General features: G+C 40.4%; 1 protein-coding gene across 1 annotated transcript in view; it reads left to right on the top strand.

Moving 5' to 3' along the window:
- Window positions 1-328: 328 nt before the first annotated feature.
- Window positions 329-19,839, top strand: part of LOC126416433 (DNA-dependent metalloprotease SPRTN-like) — a 101,497-nt gene continuing 81,986 nt past the window's right edge. The window contains exon 1 of the mRNA XM_050084153.1: window positions 329-373. Coding sequence (XP_049940110.1) covers window positions 356-373 — 18 coding nt within the window. The 5' untranslated portion in view covers window positions 329-355. The remainder of the gene's footprint in view (window positions 374-19,839) is intronic.

Here is a 19,839-nt window from a genome sequence, read left to right as displayed (position 1 = left end):
AAAGCTCATTCTTTTCATACTTTTAACCATTTGTTAAGTACTGTAAGTTACATGAATTTGTTGTTATTTAAAAGAGTTTAGTATTGGCAATATAATAAATTGTGTACAGAGTCTGCTGTTTGGATATTATTGCGTGGAAATCCTTTGGTAGCTGTCCTATAAGAACACACATTCCAATGGTAGCAGAGCCATATCAGATCTGTAGTGGTCTTCCTAGTAAGATCTGAACAGCAGTCTCTCTTTTTGAATCAGTATTAAATTCTTTCTTGCATTAATACTACTTTTGCTATTTTCAGAAGTTGATAACATTTCAGCTCGTGCATGTCCAGGACTCCACCTACTTACTAAGCAGTAGATGGTGTACGAATTACAGGTTTGTAAGCAACCAACAGAAGGTAACATGGCAGAATTGGTAGCGCAACTTTGGGCAGTTCTAATGTTACTGGTATTTGTCTCCACAGATCTTGTCCCTCATCAGGTTGAGTGGTTGAACACAATATTTACCTTCTTGTCCTCCTTAGAAGTAACCATCACGGCTTTGAAAATGACCCACCAACCCCTAAACAAGTTAGTTGTGCTTAAGCACAGTTAGCCCATGTCCATCAGGCTTTGTTGAATATGAAACAAATTGGGGTCGAAGAAGTGCATAAAGATTTTTATGGTCACACATGGGCTCTTGCAAATTTCTTGCATGTGCGTCTTCTCTCCATTTCTTTGGGAGAAGGAGCTGTAGCTGCTGACCAACAGGTAGCGAGTAGATTAATGGCAAGTGAGGTGGTTAACACAGTTGGAGATTGTGTTTCTATGTTTTCCAAATTACTGTATCCCCTATTGGGTGTATTGCAAGGCATCACGGAAGCTAAGGTTGACACTATGGGTCAGGTTCAACAAGTTTTGGGGTTGTTAGTTAGATTGTGGTGCCATGCCGATGCACTTAACATTTCTCTTGTGGTTATTCTTAATGCATTATACCCATTGCTCAGGGTAGTCTTCCTTCTATGATTGGCAAAGTTTTGCAAGAAGAGGGGGTCACTTAAAGAACTGCAAAATAGGATTTTGAAAGTTAAGTTGTCGGAAAGTATGTGTAAAGGATTGGAGCAAGAATATTTTTGGCACCACCAAGCCAAAAATGAAAATCTTGGTCAGTTTGTGGGGAGAATCAAAACAGCCGTGGAAGCGCTAGACATCCAGATTGTGGAGGCCGCATGCATAGACCACATTTTGGATGGAATACAGTTATCAGAAATGAGTTGTTTTTTTTTTTTTTTTTAAGATACCAGAAAATTTTAAGACCTTACAGGAGGTGGTGGACAAGTTAGATGAGCATAGTTCGCAGACCGTAATGAATAGCTAAGAGAATTCACCAACAGAACCTAAGTTTGAACGTGCTCGGAATATACATGAAAGATTGAGTGACAGATTTTGGGAGCGGCATTTTTTCAGATGTGGATCATGCGATCATCTTATTCAGGCCTGTCTGGTGCTGTGGACACCTTGTGATAATAAATGACAGCAGGGGAAGAGGGGAAGGGTTCGGAGATGCAGTAAGAGAAATTGGCCGGTTAATTTCCAGGCCATTCGTGTTGTCTCTTGCCCCTGCTCTCCTTACATTTGTGTGAAGATTGGGGACAAACAGATTTGTGCCCTATTGGATACTGGTAGTGCCCGTTCTATAATAGATAAGAACTGGTATTTCGAATTGAATAAACCCCCGACCTGTAGTTCAAACTTGCTTCCTATTGAGCCTAGATGTTGTGGGGCCAATGGCCAGTTGTTGCCTATCCTCGGGGAATGTAAGGTTACTTTATCTGTCGAAAAATTTTCTTGGCCAGTGAAGTTGTTGGTCACCAAGTGGTTAAATATCTGATTGATCTTGGAATGTGATTTCATATACAAAGCGGTCTTGTTATAAATTGTTCTAGAGGCATATTTCATTTTTGGTTCCGGCCTGGAACTAAAATTGCCCTCTGTGATTGTAGACATAAGGGAGGTTGCCAGGTGGTCTCTGTACAGGAAGGACTCCATGATACAGCTCATTTAAACCATAACCAGACTGACACATTACGAGCATTGTTGAAGAATTACCCTGAGGTGGTGACTGATAAGCTCGGGGTAACTAACTTGATTGAGTACGAGATCTGACTTATTGACAACATTCCTGTGCATAAGGTGCCATATAGACTGTCCCCTCTGAAGATGTGCATTTTGAAAGAAAAAATTTATCAGATGTTAGAAATGGGGCCCATTAGTTATTCCACATCTCCGTACGTTTCGCCCATGTTCTTGGTCCATAAGCCAGGTAAAAATGATCACCGGGTCATAGTGGATTATCATATTCTTAATCAGAAGGTTATATTAGAGTCGTTACCCTTGCCTGATCTCCATAATTGTTTCACCTGGTTTCGCGGCGTGAAAGTATTTAGTGTATTAGATCTAAAAAAAGAGTAATTTCAAATTCCCATTAGTGAATCTTCTAAACTAGCCATGGCATTTACCACTGATTGGAACTTACTTGAGTTTAACAGAGTTCCATTCGATTTGGCTATGGGCACTACTGTTCTTTCAAGACTTCTGAACAGAGTCTTGGGTGATCTGAAGTTTCAGTGCATATATAATTATTTAGATGATTTGGTAATTTACAGTGGATCGTTTGAGGAACACCTTATGCATGTGCAGTTGGTATTGGAAAGATTGCGTAATGCGGGTCTGACAGTTAAGCCTTCCAAAATAAGTCTGTGTAAGAGTAGTATTGCCTTCTTGGGGCATGTTGTCTCTGAAAGAGGTGTGGAGGTAGATCAGGAACAGACACGAGCTATTAGAGAGTTTCAGCCTCCCTGCGATAAACGAGGTGTTGCCCATTTAGTGGGTATGTGTAATTTTTTTCGTAAGTTTGTCCCTGATTTTGCCTTATTAGCGGATCCCCTCAGCCAGTTAAAGCAGAAAAGTGCTAAGTTCCATTGGGGCTCCCAGCAACAAAGTGCTTTTCTCACTTTGAAACAGCCACTGCTAATCCTCCAGTCCTTTTGGTATCTGATTTCAGTTTCCAATTTATTGTGCACACTGATGCCTCCTGAGGAGGAATTGCCACTGTGTTACTGCAACAGCAAGAAGGTAGTCGATGGCCTATTGCTTATGCATCACGTTGTTTATCCGATCCAGAATGAAAGTACTCTGTTTATGAGTGGAGGGCTTAGGCGGTGTTGTTTGTCCTCGAAAAATTTTCATTTTACCTGGAACATCGCCTGTTTGTACTGGAGACCGACAATCAGGCTCTCAGTTGGGTTCTAGCTTGCCCCTGTAAAACAGGCAGATTAGTGCAGTGGGCAGTTTGCATATCTGCCTTTTGATTCAAGGTTAGACACATTCGTGGTGTGGATAATACTGTCACGGATACTCTCAGCAGGATGTTTGCAGATGGGGAAATGGAGGAGGGAACTGAGATAGGAGTGGGGGCCTTACTTATGGAGGTTCTGGGGTTATTTTGCGACCTACCCCAGAAACAAGTTGATGATCTATATTGGGGACCGTTATATCAACATCTTAAAGAAGGTGAAGAGGTACCCGGCCTTCAAATTTGCTGTGCTATTTTGTGTAAACAGGAAAAGGGTTCTGGGGAGTACAAATTGTGTATCCCTAAGGAGCTAGTAACTATGGTTATTAAATATTTCCACAACACTGCATCAGGAGGGCATATGGGATTTAGTAAGGTCTTAAACCGCATGTGAGAGCATTTGTACCGGCCAGGTTTGTATACGGACATTAGGCATTTTGTTGTGAAATGCAATGAATTCAAGCAAGGCAAACCTGATGTAGGCCCCCGTACTGGATTTCTTCAGTCAGAAAGAGAGTCCAGTCTCATAGAGTGTCTCTTTATTGATTACATCGGCACCCTACCTCGAACTAGGAAAGGTTATAAGTACATCTTGGTGGTAGTTGACACATTTTTGCGCTATTCCTGGTTGTTGCCAACCAGGGGAGTCACAGTGGATAGTACTGTTCAGCAACTTGCTTGTGTTTTTTCTTGGTTTGGCCGTCTGAGGACCTTGGTTAGTGACAATGCCCTGGCTTTCTAGTCAGGGCGATTTAAATCTTTTTGTTTCTCTTGAGGGGTCAAACATATAACCACAACACCATCTTATCCCAAGGCCTCCTTTGCTGAACAAGTCAACTGTAACTTGAAAGCCGCTTTGTGCATTTTTCATTCTCATTCCCCTAAAAGCTGGGACACATCATTGCCGTGGATCAATCAGGTGTTTAACTCAGCGCATCATGGGCCAACCGGCAGTATGCCTAACGTGTTGATGTTTGGGCATTCGATAAATTCCCCCTTGTCTAATTTGTGGAATATTAATGATTTACTGCCCAGGGGATTACTCCGGCAGGCCTTCGTGAGAACTGGGACAGAGCGAGGCGTAACATTCTGCATGCAGACAATAGACAAGCCAAACAGTATAATCGTGGTAGACGCCCTTTTAGAGGAAAGATGGGGACTTAGTTTTTGTCCGTAACACATCCTGTTTGAGACATAATCAGATACAAGGGAAGCTGCAGCCTCCTTTCTGTGGGGCCTATCGAACTGAAAGGACTTTAGTGCCAGTTAATCTTTTGGTTAGGGAGTTGAATTCTCGGAAGTTCTACCATGTCCATATAAGACAAGTTAAGCTGGCTAGGGAACACGTGTAGGCTAGGCGCAGGTGTTGTGTCAGAGGGTGTCTGAACAGTTTTGCTCCCCCCCCCCCCCCCCCTCCCGCTGTGTGTTTTGGGGCGAAGAGATTGTTGAAATGGCGTGTGCCGCAATCCTGGGATCTTGTTTAGAGCGCACGCTATAATCAATTATAGTTTGCTGTTCTGGTAAGGGTGGTGCTCCAGTGGTGATTTGCTATTACGTCACTGGCATGTGTTTGCGGTGGCTGGCGGAAAGTGAGAGGGTAGTCGGTTTCCAGGTATTGCATGGAACATGAAGTTCACTCTGCCTGACCTGCTGGTGGCTAGTGGTAAGGTTGTTGTGCCTCGAAAATCAGCAGAGTGGTCTGGAGTGGAGGTGACTCGCCGCTGTGCTGACCATGCGGTGGTGATTAATTGGAGTCGGTGTACTTGTTCTGCCTGCCTGTCTGATGTGGAGGTCTGGTGGGGTCCTGTGATACTCTCTCGCTTGGAGACAACTAGTTGCTGAATTTTGGAGTCGTCTGCCAGGTTAGGGTGTGGGCTCAGCTGGCTCATCAGATTTTCCACTGGTAGCTCCAGCAGCGGTTACTGAACTTCATTCTGATGTGGGACAGTGTTGTTGGAAGTTATTGCTGTGTGTGTGTGTGTGTGTGTGTGTGTGTGTGTGTGTGTGTGTGTGTGTGTGTGTGTGGCACTCAACTGGATTATCTTTTGGTTATCCCGCTGAGTGGGTCATTGCCCAACCGGTCTGCTCAGTGTTACCTTTGGTGGTGCTAGTTTGATCCTTTTAATGGAATTCACATAGGTGGTTCCTGGTACCTGACTGGAGTTGAGTTCATGTATGGTATATTTGGCATTTGATGTGTTAGGTAAAGTCTGCCTAAGAAAGGCGGTTTAGGACAGTATACGCATAGAGAAGTACTGCTGCTTGGTATGTGTGGTCTTCTGGGACCTGAACAACATGATCTCATCAATTTGGTTTGTGTAACAGTATTTAGTGGTATGTTCTGCATTTTTTCTCACTATGTCATTATTAACTGGGTGGAATAGTCTCATTTGGTGTCGTTAAGGCACTTCTAAGTCTGTGGTTTGACTATTCATGTGTGCTTGGCTTCTATTGTTTTGTTTTAAGAAGCGAGAATTGTTTATTAAGATTTGTGTGTATTGGCTTCCTGCACTTGTTAAGAGCGCCCGAGTTAACAGCGCCATGGTTATCATATGCTGTCAGGATGTTGTATTGTTATTTGATTTTTGAATGTTATCTTGTGTTGATATTATCCATTGGGTGTTACAGAACAAAACCAAGGTGTTTAAGTGAAGGGCAGTTGTGGGAGGCATGTCAGGGAGCTCTCAGCGGTTTATTTCAGGGACCATTTCTAGTGGGAAGGCTCTGAAGTGTTGAGAGCTCACTTGTCTGTGATTGCGTTGGGAGTTACCCTTGCCCTTTGGCTGTATTAAATTATTATTTTGTTATTATATTTATTGGTTGTGTGTTGCGCTTCTCTGATTTTATGGTGCCAATTGCCATTATCTTTCTCAAGGTTTTTTTTTTACATAAATGATTTTAAATTGTAATACCAAGTTAACTTATTATTGGTATCTTGGTCTGTGGAGTAAAATCTTTTAAAGTACCACTGTAATTCGTTCTTGCAGAAGAAATTTCTCTTATTTTACGATGTTTTTACTCTTAATGTTTTCCGATTTTATGGTGCCAAGTGTCATTATCATTCTAAAAGGTTTTGTAAATGATCTTAAGTTGTATAGCCGGATTTTGTCTCTTGGGTAAACTCTAAAAGCACTATTGTAAAAGGTTCTTCGATTTTATGGTGGCAAACCACCATTATTGTTTTTAAAGCTCATTCTTTTCATTATTTTAACCATTTGTTAAGTACTGTAAGTTACATGAATTTGTTGTTATTTAAAAGAGTTTAGTATTGGCAATTTAATAAATTGTGTACAGAGTCTGCTGTTTGGATATAATTGGGTGGAAATCCTTGGATAGTTGTCCTATAAGAACACACATTCCAGTTGTGTGGGAAAATACTCCACTTCATTGCTACCTTTGAGATGCCATGTCTCATTGCTCATGTCCCGAGTATGATGCCATGTTCAAACTCACTTTAATCTTGATAACCTGCCATTGTAGCACCAGTAACTGATCTAACAACTGCGCCAGATACTCGTTGCCTTATATAGAAGTTGCTGACTGCAGCACCATATTCTGCCTGTTTACATTACGTCCACAGCTTGTGGTCTTGCAGTAGCGTTCTCGCTTCCCGTGCACAGGGTCCCGGGTTTGATTCCTGGCAGGGTCAGGGATTTTCCATGCCTCGAGATGACTGTGTGTTGTGCCGTCTTCATCATCATCATTCATCCCCATTACGGTCAGAGGAAGGCAATGGCAAACCACCTCCGCTAGGACCTTGCCTAGTCGGCGGTGCGGGTCTCTCGCATCGTTCCCTATGCTCCTCGGAGTATGGAACCTCATCATCATCATCATCATCATCATATTTGAATGCACATGCCTATACCAGTTTCTTTGATACTTCAGTGTATTAATATTGTCACAAGGTTATTAATACACAGTAAACATGAATAGCAAGAGTCCCAGCACACATCCCTGTGGTACAACTGAAGTTACTTCTATACCTGACAATGGCTCACTGTCTGAGATAACATGTTGCAATCTCCCTACGAAAAAAAAAAAATCCTCAATCTAGCCACAAATTTAGCTAGATACCACGTGTGATTGTACTTTTGACAAAAGGCGTAGACATACAGTAGTACTGAGAAAATTCTTTTCAGAAATCAAGAAATACTAAATCCATCTGAAAGTTTGAGTATGTCATGTGAGAAAACGTGAATTGGTTTTGCACCATAGATGTTTTGGGAATACATGCTGGTTGGCATGGAGGAGGTCATTCTGTTCAAGATACCTCATTATATCAATTAATTGCCTTGTCCTATATCATTATGTAACACTGTATAATGCATGACTCACAGGACCAATAAATATACAATACAATACAATACTCAAAATATGCACTTAAGATTCTACAACAAACAGATGTCAAGGATATTGGATGGTATTTTTGTGGACCACTTCTATTACCCTTCTTGTAAATGGGCATGACCTGAGTTTTCTTCCATCTACTGGGCACAGTTTTTTGTTCGAGGGATCTATGATACATTATACTTAGAAGAGAGGCTATCACAGCTGCAAATTCAATACAGAATCTGTCAGAGATCCCATCGAGCCCTGGAACTTTGACTAATTTTAACAATTTCAGCTGTTTCTTAATACCACTGACACTAATACTGATTTCAGTTACTTTTTCAGAGGTATGAGTATTAATTTGGCATGATTCTCCTGTGTTTTCTTTTGTAAAGGAACATTTGAAAATGGAGCTAAGCATTTCAGCTTTTGCTTTCATAAACTCAATTTCAGTTCCAGTCTCATCTGTGAGTGATGGGACAATAACTTTTGTGCGACTAACCCCTTTATATATGACCCCCCCCCCCCCCCACACACACACACACATGCACCCACACGCACGCACGCAAATGCATCTCAAACATGTGACTGCAGTGTTGCATTTGCATGAGTGTGTTTTATGTGTGTATGTGTGTCTATTGTTGATGAAGGCCAATGACTGAAAGCTTTAATTGTGAAAGTCTTTCTGTTGTGCCAATCTGTGACTCAGCAACTCTGCTATATGGTGAGTAGCGACTTTACTTTTCATAATACTGTTAAATTCCATCGTGAACATTAGCTGCCCTTTGTACTTTGGTAATAATTGTTGCTACAACCACATCATGGTCACTGATATCAGTTTCAGTGTGGACATTCAGTTCAGCTCTGTATGTTGCCATTAGATCTGATATATTTCTATCATGAGTGTGGTTCCACAGTACCTGTTCCAGGTAACTGTAAGAGAGGATATTTATTAATTTTACACAGGATATCTTGTCATGCCCATCACTAACAAAACTGTAATTTTCCCAATTGATTGTTGAATGATTTAAGTCTCCACTGAGGATTACAGTATGACTGGGGAATTTACATACAAATGAACTTATGTTTTCTCTAAAGTTTTCAGTTACAGCAGGAGATGAATCTGGCAGTTAATAGGATCCCCATTTTATGCCCAAACACTCTCACATGCAGCATCAATTCCTATCTTGGTGGATCTAAGTTTCTTGTCTACTGCAACAAATATGCCACCTCTATTTCCAGTTAGCCTATCCTTTTGATATACAGTTAAATTTTCTCCACAACCTATTGCTATCAGATTCAAGTTTCAACCAACTTTCTATGCCTAGTATTATGCGAGCTTCACCACTTTCAGAAATGCTTCAAACTCTGACAATTTGTTTTAAATGCTTCTGCAGTCAATCATTAGGATTTTAATACCGTCACCTGTGAGGCACAATCTTTTTAGTCTTACACTTACACATCTGGGTCTACAGCTGTCATTATCTGGACTGGATGGGGAGCCACCTAATGTAAAAAAAACCCTTATGTGTACCTCACACACAGTCAGCTACCTAGAGAGCAGCCTTTGATGTACAGTGCACAACTGACCTACTTAAGGGGAGCTTACAATTTTTGACGATATGGTACATGAAAAGGAAGTCACAGCCTGCCTTGTCACAGAACCTTCAAACTCTCTAGTTCAGACCTTCCACTAAAGTCAGAACCATGAGGCCACGATTAGTTCTGAGGACAATGCTGCAAATTGTGAGCTTTGTTGAAACAACTGGTGCAAATATGATTTAAATGAGTCTTCACTATGTATAAATGTCTGGATATTGTCTGTAGTGTGCCTAACATGTGTTTTTGTTGTTGTTGTTGTGGTCTTCAGTCCTGAGACTGGTTTGATGCAGCTCTCCGTGCTACTCTATCCTGTGCAAGCTTCTTCATCTCCCAATACTTACTGCAACCTACATCCTTCTGAATCTGCTTAGTGTATTCATCTCTTGGTCTCCCACTATGATTTTTACCCTCCCCGCTGCCCTCCAATGCTAAATTTGTGATCCCTTGATGCCTCAGAACATGTCCTACCAACCGGTCCCTACTTCTTGTCAGGTTGTGGCACAAACTCCTCTTCTCCCCAATTCTATTCAATACCCCCTCATTGGTTATGTGATCTACCCATCTAATCTTCAGCATTGTTCTGTAGCACCACATTTTGAAAGCTTCTATTATCTTCTTGTCCAAACTATTTATCATCCATGTTTCACTTCCATACATGGCTACACTCCATACAAATACTTTCAGAAATGACTTCCTGACACTTAAATCTTTACTCGATGTTAACAAATTTCTCTTCTTCCAGAATAGAATAGAATATTTTTATTAGCCTTTCAGTATTTTTCACACAATTGGCTTCAGCAAAGTTTACAGAGGGTTTTAGTTTCAGTACAATATTCAAATAGTTACAGAAAGGGGAGAAAAGGAACTAAAGAACTTTTCTTCGGTATTATGTAAAACAATGTTTTATACAATAATTAAATACACACATAAGAAAAGAATCACAGTGAATAACTAGCTTATATAATATCAAAACATTTCCTTCATAACTTAGGTAAAACATATATTTTGATGATTAGTTTCTAAGAATTCTTCAGTTGTACAGAATTCGTTGTTTTTTAGCCAGGTTTGCAATGTATTCTTATATTTATTTACTGATACTGTATGAGCTCAGCATGGTAACTTATTGAAAAATTTTATGCTTAAGTACGTATAGTTATTATGGACTACAGCAAGTCTTCTGGAAGGCAAGTCCAGCAGGTGACTGTTTTTTTTACTGTGTGCATGAACATCACATCTCATGTTCAATTTTTTCAGATTTTCTCTGGCATATATTAAACAGTTATATATGTACATGCTTGGCACTGTCATTACGCCAAGAGATTTAAAATAATTTCTGCGGGACTCTCTGGGTGCTAACCCTTCCATGCACCTGATTGCTTTCTTCTGCCATCTGAAAACACATTCAGCCCATGGGGAGTTACCCCAAAGCAATATTCCATATTGCAGATGGGAACAAAAAAAAAGCATAGTATGAGTGGAATAGCAATTGCTTGGTCACACTGTTTCTTAATTTATACAATAAGAAAAGTACTCATGCTAGTTTACTACATAGATATTTGGTGTGTCCTTCCCATGAGAGCTTTTGATCTATGATTAGTCCAAGTAATTTCACTGTTTTGTTTTCATTTTTAGTTACTTTGAGAGTAAATATTATTTCTTCTGTTTTTGTTTGATTTATGCACAGCTGGTTAGCCTGACACCAGTAATTAGCCATTTGCATCATTTCTCTATTTTTGTCCAGTACACTCTGTAAGTTTTCTCCTGAACTTATTAATGTCATATTGTCAGCATATAGTATGTTCTTACACGGTATGTAATTTGAGAAGTCATTAACAAAGACAATGAACAGAAAAGGTCCAAGAACAGAGCCTTGGGTTATTCCTCTTTCTATAGGGAGTATTTCTGATCTCTGCTTATTTGCATATACAAGTTGTAACCTATTGCTTGGATAAGATTTGAATAGATGGAGTGTATCATCTTCAATGCCGAGTATTTTAACTTTTTGATGAGTATGTCATGTGACACCGAGTCAAATGCTTTACTTAGGTCAATAAGTGTTCCAGACGTTGATACCCTTTTTTCATACCGTTCATAAACATTGCTCACCAAAGCTTCTACTGCTTTTACAGTTGATAGGTGTGACCTGCAGCCAAACTGTTGTTCATTTCAATTTTTTTGGTTTCAAAATACCTGTATATTTGCTTATGCACACAATTTTCTACTATCTTGTATATGATTGGTACTATTGAAAATGGTCTGTAGTTATTTGGGAAGTTTCTTTCGCCTTTTTTATACACAGGCAATGTAACTGTGAGCTTAAGACAGTCGGGGAATATTCCTTCATCAAATACTCTGTTTGATAATGAGAGAAGTGGCATTTTAATTTCTTTTGCTATACATTTTATGATGAGATTACTGAGTCCATAACAGTTTTCTGTTTTGAAATTACTTAATTTGTTTATTGACTTATGAATATCATTTAATGTGATTCGGGTCCAAGTGAACTTCTCACTTCTTGTCTGTTTTGCACAAGCAAGCAATGCTGCTGCATCAGAGGCAGAATTGATGGATGGGGTGGTGACGCTATTTACAAAATATTCATTGAGAATATTGGAGTCAATAGGGTACTCCTTTCTTTATTGGTATTATTAATTTCCCTTTTAATGACAATCCAGGCAGCTTTACATTTATTTTTAGAATTTAAAATATATTCACCATTTGCACAGCACTTAGCATTTTTTATTTCTAATCTGTAAAGGTTTCTCATTTTAGTGTAATTTTCCTTGTCCCTATCACTGTTATGAGATTTGTCTTTCATAATCATCAGTAGTATTCTGAGTTTGTTAAGTTGTGGGGTGTACCACTTGTTAGTATTTTGTTGCTTATGAGCAAAATTACTCTGGTACCTTTTGGTTACCAAGGGGCATGTCATTTCTACTATATGCTTGATCTCTGTCAGGAAAATAGAAAAACATTTATTAATCATTTTCTTGTTATACATTTCATGAGTCCAATCAATTTCTTTTTACTGGTCTATCATTTTGTTTACATTGGATTCACCTAGAATTCTATATGTCACTTCTCCTCAGAAACACTTTCCTTGCCATTGCCAGTCTACATTTTATATCCTCTCTACTTGGACCATCATCAGTTATTTTGCTCCCCAAATAGCAAAACTCCTTTACTATTTTAAGTGTCTCATTTCCTAATCTAATTCCCTCAGCATTGCCCAACTTAATTCGACTACATTCCGTTATCCTCGTTTTGCTTTTGTTGATGTTCATCTTATATCCTCCTTTCAAGACACTGTCCATACCGTTCAACTGCTCTTCCAGGTCCCTTGCTGTCCCTGACAGAATTACAATGTCATCAGCGAACCTCATAGTTTTTATTTCCTCTCAATGGATTTTAATTCCTACTCTGAATTTTTCTTTTGTTTCCTTTACTGCTTGCTCAATATACAGACTGAATAACATAGGGGAGAGGCTACAACCCTGTCTCACTCCCTTCCCAACCATGCCCCTCGACCTTTAAAACTGCCATCTGGTTTCTGTACAATTTGTAAACAGCCTTTCGCTCCCTGTATTTTACCCCTACCACCTTTAGAATTTGAAACAGAGTATTCCATTCAACATTGTCAAAAGCTTTCTCTAAGTCTACAAATGCTAGAAACATAGGTTTGCCTTTCCTTAATCATTCTTCTAAGATAAGTCATAAAGTCAGTATTGCCTCACATGTTCCAACATTTCTATGGAATCCAAACTGATCATCCCTGAGGTCAACTTCTACCAGTTTTTCCATTCGTCTATAAAGAATTCATGCTAGTATTTTGCAGCTGTAACTTATTAAACTGATAGTTCGGTAATTTTCACATCTGTCAACACCTGATTTCTTTGGGATTGGAATTATTATATTCTTCCTGAAGTCTGAGGGTATTTCACCTGTCTCATACATCTTGCTCACCAGATGGTAGAGTTTTGTCATGACTGGCTCTCCCAAGGCTGTCAGTAGTTTTAATGGAATGTTGTCTACTCCCAGGGCCTTGTTTCGACTTAGGTCTTTCAGTGCTCTGTCAAACTCTTCATGCAGTATCGTATCTCCCATTTCATCTTCATCTACATCTTCTACAATTTCCATATATTGTCCTCAAGTACATCGCACTTGTATAGACCCTCTATATACTCCTTCCACCTTTCTGCTTTCCCTTCTTTACTTAGAACTGGGTTTCCATCTGAGCTCTTGATATTCATATAAGTGGTTCGCCTTTCTCCAAAGGTTTCTTTAATTTTCCTGCAGGCACTATCTATCTTACTCCTAGTGAGATAAGCCTCTACATCCTTACATTTGTCCTCCAGTCATCCCTGCTTAGCCATTTTGCACTTCATCTCGATCTCATTTTTGAGATGTTTGTATTCCTTTTTGCCTGCTTCATTTACTGCATTTTTATATTTTCTCCTTTCATCAATTAAATTCAATATTTCTTTTGTTACCCAAGAATTTCTACTAGCCCTCATCTTTTTGCCTACTTGATCCTCTGCTGCCTTGACTACTTCATCCCTCAGAGCTACCCATTCTTCTTCTACTGTATTTCTTTCCCCCATTCCTGTCAATTGTTCCCTTATGCTCTCTCTGAAATTCTGTACAACCTCTGGTTTAGTCAGTTTATCGAGGTACCATCCCCTTAAATTCCCACCTTTTTGTAGTTTCTTCAGTTGATAACCAATAGATTGTGGTCAGAGTCCACATCTGCCCCTGGAAATGTCTTACAATTTAAAACCTGGTTCCTAAATCTCTGTCTTACCATTATATAATCTACCTGATACCTTCTAGTATCTCCAGGATTCTTCCATGTATACAACCTTCTTTTATGATTCTTGAACCAAGTGTTAGCTATGATTCAGTTATGCTCTGTGCAAAATTCTTACTCTCAAATTCCAGTCACCAATTACTATTAAATTTTCGTCTCCCTACACTACCTGGATAATTTCTTTTATCTCATTACACATTTCATCAATTTCTTCATTATCTGCAGAGCTAGTTGGCATATAAACTTGTACTACTGTAGTAGGTGTGGGCTACATGTCTATCTTGGCCACAATAATGTGTTCACTATGCTGTTTGTAGTAGGTTACCCGCATTCCTACTTTTTTATTCCTAATATATATGAACTAAAAATTAGTTTTCAGTTAGTATAATTACACTCCTGGAAATTGAAATAAGAACACCGTGAATTCATTGTCCCAGGAAGGGGAAACTTTATTGATACATTCCTGGGGTCAGATACATCACATGATCACACTGACAGAACCACAGGCACATAGACACAGGCAACAGAGCACGCACAATGTCGGCACTAGTACAGTGTATATCCACCTTTCGCAGCAATGCAGGCTGCTATTCTCCCATGGAGACGATCGTAGAGATGCTGGATGTAGTCCTGTGGAACGGCTTGCCATGCCATTTCCACCTGGCGCCTCAGTTGGACCAGCGTTCGTGCTGGACGTGCAGACCGCGTGAGACGACGCTTCATCCAGTCCCAAACATGCTCAATGGGGGACAGATCCGGAGATCTTGCTGGCCAGGGTAGTTGACTTACACCTTCTAGAGCACGTTGGGTGGCACGGGATACATGCGGATGTGCATTGTCCTGTTGGAACAGCAAGTTCCCTTGCCGGTCTAGGAATGGTAGAACGATGGGTTCGATGACGGTTTGGATGTACTGTGCACTATTCAGTGTCCCCTCGACAATCACCAGTGGTGTATGGCCAGTGTAGGAGATCGCTCCCCACACCATGATGCCGGGTGTTGGCCCTGTGTGCCTCAGTCGTATGCAGTCCTGATTGTGGCGCTCACCTGCACAGCACCAAACACGCATACGACCATCATTGGCACCAAGGCAGAAGCGACTCTCATCGCTGAAGACGACATGTCTCCATTCGTCCCTCCATTCACGCCTGTCACGACACCACTGGAGGCGGGCTGCACGATGTTGGGGCGTGAGCGGAAGACGGCCTAACGGTGTGCGGGACCGTAGCCCAGCTTCATGGAGACGGTTGCGAATGGTCCTCGCTGATACCCCAGGAGCAACAGTGTCCCTAATTTGCTGGGAAGTGGCGGTGCGGTCCCCTACGGCACTGCGTAGGATCCTACGGTCTTGGCGTGCATCCGTGCGTCGCTGCGGTCCGGTCCCAGGTCGACTGGCACGTGCACCTTCCGCCAACCACTGGCGACAACATCGATGTACTGTGGAGACCTCACGCCCCACGTGTTGAGCAAATCGGCGGTACGCACACCCGGCCTCCCGCATGCCCACTATATGCCCTCGCTCAAAGTCCGTCAACTGCACATACGGTTCACGTCCACGCTGTCGCGGCATGCTACCAGTGTTAAAGACTGCGATGGAGCTCCGTATGCCACGGCAAACTGGCTGACATTGACGGCGGCGGTGCACAAATGCTGCGCAGCTAGCGCCATTCGACGGCCAACACCGCGGTTCCTGGTGTGTCCGCTGTGCCGTGCATGTGACCATTGCTTGTACAGCCCTCTCGCAGTGTCCGGAGCAAGTATGGTGGGTCTGACACACCGGTGTCAATGTGTTCTTTTTTCCATTTCCAGGAGTGTACAAATGTACAGTGTGGCAGTAACATATAATTTTGTAAACTTTCCTTATGCATGCAAGTCTGTTTCATAAATTAATGCAGGCTATTAGCATATATCATCACTGTGTATTACTATTGTTTATCTATTAACATTGTTACTACAAAAGAATGGCCTTTATGAATCAGTGACAAATCTATAAAAACTTTTGCATAAAAATGGTGACATGACATGTCTAATATCATGGTAAAATATGATCTACAGACAAAAAATAAACTGTACTACACTACAGTACACATATCATTAATCTGTCATACAGGAGATTTATCAAGTTTAAAATGAAATGTTGTGGTTTACAAAAACCTCCCAAAGGTGCCATTCTCATAACACTGCCAGAGCATCACATGGATGTGGGGGTAAATATAAGAGAACTACAAGCTAGTTGACTGTGGGAGTTTGGCCTGTGCAAGGTGGAGTTGAGCTGATAATCTGTGTTTGACCACCCAGCATGTGGAACTCCACTGCAGATGTGTGCAGATGAGTGCTTTTTTACTGTGGAGTGTCACTAGTGCTGCAGGGAAGAGTGTACTAAACTGTAAGTAACATGTCTTCCTCAAGGATAGAAACCTCGAAATTTAGTTTTGAATGGCACAATAAAAAAACCTACCCCTCCTGCTATTCAGAAATGGATGATTAATGAAGTAAAGCTGCTTGATATGGAGATAACAGGTATTGAAATTGGCTATGAAGCTAACTACTGATTATACAAAATAGTCAGGAACACCAATGGTAGCATAAAATTTAAGCATAATGATGATTCTATAAGCACAGTATCAAAAACAGGCACAGGTCTTGGCTTGCAGTCAGTGAGAGTCTGTAATTTACCATGTGAGAAGCCGCTCAAAAAGATAAGAAAAGCATTTGATTTATCCGGAACAGTTTACAGTATTGGAGAAGAAGTGTGGTCAGGCAATAGAATAGCTAAAGTATAATTACAAATAACACATACCTCTTATGTGACTATGTGCCGTTATAGGGCATATGTTGTGTATGAAAATCAGCCCCTCACTTGCTCCATATGCTATTCCATTGAACATCTGAGGGAAATTGTGACTGTAGGCACCCAGTACAACCATATACTGAGAAAAGTCTGCTTGTGGCAATGACATATGAAACAGTTCTGTCAGGGTAGGATGACCCCACTGTGGCTACATCAGGGCCTGATAGTGGGAGAAATGCAAATGAGAGAAGATAAATCCAAACTCCGGTCTCCAATATTAAGAACCATAAAAGGGAAAAGGAGGACACTAAAATAGTACCAATCTCTGTGCTGCATACCATGGAATTTCATTAGCTTCAGCAAAAGACTGGCAAGCAAAATACTGTACCCTGGGCAGATGAACCACCAGATGAAGCCTAACTTCGACTGTACAGTATGAGGTAATGATATTCTGCTGCAGAATACTATGGATGATATTGAATTGGCTTTTACTATGCACACAGAGAAATGGAACTCAAGTGAGTAGGTGAAATAAAGGTCTAACAATGGAAATCCAGGATGAAATGTAACAATATTAGAGGAAAATTGCTATTCACCATATAGCGGAGATGCTGAGTGCTGATAGGCACAAAAAAAAAGATTCACAGCCATCATTTCACCACCACACCCAGTCTTTTAATTTCTTTATATTTCTCTCCTTTCCACTACTCCCCCCCCCCCCCCCCAATCTCTCCACCTTCTCTCCTGCCCTCCATCTAAACTGCAGCACTTCACTGTCCGCCATCCCCACCATACATCCCTCCCCCACCCCCCGCCCCAGCCTACTCCTTACCCCCACCCAGTTGCTGCTCCCATTACGCACTGGTACTGCTGCTCACAGCGTGGTTTCAGTTGTCTGAGACTGCAGACGTGTGTGCAAGTTGCATTCGTGTGTGTGTGTGTGTGTGTGTGTGTGTGTGTGTGTGTGTGTGTAGGTGTGTCTATTGCTGTCAAAGGCCTTAATGGCCGAAAGCTATAATTGTGTGAATCTTTTTGTTGTGCCTATCATGACTCAGCATCTCCGCTACATTGTAAGTAGCAACTTTCCTCTCTAATATTGAAATAAAGGTCTTCTTTTTCTAATTAATGTGACTACTTTGATGGTGAATGTAAATATGGGTAATGAATAGTTTCAGAAATATCATACTGGATTTAAGGAGTCCTTGTAGTTGAACAAAAGTAAAATTTGTTCTGTTGTTTTCAGCTGCTAAACCTGACCTTTTTTGAAGAATCTTTATTGCCCTAATAGAGGTTTTAAGAATTCCAATGGTCTGCATTTTTATGTTCATTCTAATAGGAGTTGGATATTCTCATGCTCATATTGTTTTGTAGTATTGTACAACTTAAGGATGTCCCATTGCTTAAAAGTACTTCCCATTGTACTTATGGATAATGGCATGAACATTTAAATACTAAGATATGTCATTAATAACTTTCCTCAGAAATATCTATTTGCTTAGTGGCCAAAGAGGTTTGTCACACTAGGCTCAACTGATTCATCATAGACCTGTGGTACATTTCTGTTGTCCTAATTCCATAAGAGGCCTAAACATAAGCACAACCTGTGGCTGTGCGGTTTTCTTATGTCTGGAAACAATGTGTGTTGCAATAGCTGTATGTCTATCATAAAATGCAAATAATTGTTTTCAATGACTTAAAAAAATAAAATAAAAGTATATGCATGATGATGTGATGGCTTTGTGTTACGCACTGAGATGAGAGGACTGGAGCTTGAGTGTATAAGAAAGTACAGGCACACCTTTTCTATTCAGTGTAACAACATCAATAGTGAATGTAAGTGTAGGGTAACGAAAGGTTTCGAGAGTATCATATTGCATCTGAGAAGCCCTTTTATGATTGTGTGAAAGTACAATTTGTTCTTGCGCTTCTCATTGCTAAATTTGTCTTTTTTTCTGGAGCTGTGTGCAATCCAAGCAACATTGTTTGTTTACATGTACAAAAAAATAATAGCATCAGCATTTCCAAGTATTAAAGTATGCTATCAGTCTTTCTTCTTAAAACATATTTATTAGCTTAGTGACCAAACAACAGATATTTAGTGTGAGAGTCAAATATTTGATCATAGAACTTGTAGTTGAGATTTACAAAAGACCACCAACAAATGATGAAGTCCACTTTTCTCACATTATTTTCATTGATACTGTCTAACATCATTCCATTAGAATCTTCTTCGTACAATTCTGAGTCATTGTCCATTAATGGAATTTCACTTTCACTGTGAAGTTTCTGAACCAGACACCACCAATTTATTTTACTCTTTCTTGGCAAGTTTTTCTTCCCTGTTCTTTTGCTGAATAATCTTCTTGTTCTCTTTTATCTTTTTCTTTCTCATTTTTCTGTTTCTAGTTTCTTCTTCATTACTCCCTTTTCCTGGAAGTAATCTGTCTTTTGAGGAAGTGTGACAACAACAGGAATTTTTTCTTTCTTCCTCTTTACTCTAGTTGAAGCAGTACAGTCAGGCCAAAACAAAGCTCTCTTAAAGTGTCATGGATGGTTTTGGCTCATTTGTTGACATTGTGACTTTTTGTGGAGTGCTAGGTTCTACAAGTGTCACTGACTTTGATGTATTTGCCACTTCTTGATGCTGAGAAAGCTGTTCTGGTGATGTAACCTGTGGCAAATCAGCAAGGCACCCTGTGGTGCAGATGATGGTGCTGGTGAGATTTCTTGCTGAGGCATATCATTTTTAAGTTGTTAATTTACTTTCTTCCAAAGGTTGTAAAGGGACAAATCTTCTGAACAGTCTGCCCAGTCTCCTTTATTTTCCATGAAAGTTCTCAGTCTCTCAAATCCAATTTGATCTTTGAGTAAAGTTATATACTTTTTTCAACTGGGTCTCTGGGACTGCTGTTGTTGCAACTTGTGGCATGGTAACATTTAATTCTGAAACTACAACAGCTTCTGCCTTACAGGGGAATAA

The sequence above is a fragment of the Schistocerca serialis genome, chromosome 8 (genome assembly GCF_023864345.2).
Source record: "Schistocerca serialis cubense isolate TAMUIC-IGC-003099 chromosome 8, iqSchSeri2.2, whole genome shotgun sequence".
NCBI classification, from domain to species: domain Eukaryota; kingdom Metazoa; phylum Arthropoda; class Insecta; order Orthoptera; family Acrididae; genus Schistocerca; species Schistocerca serialis.
Note: the sequence above shows the minus strand (reverse complement) of the source record. Positions and strands in the feature narration are given on the sequence as shown.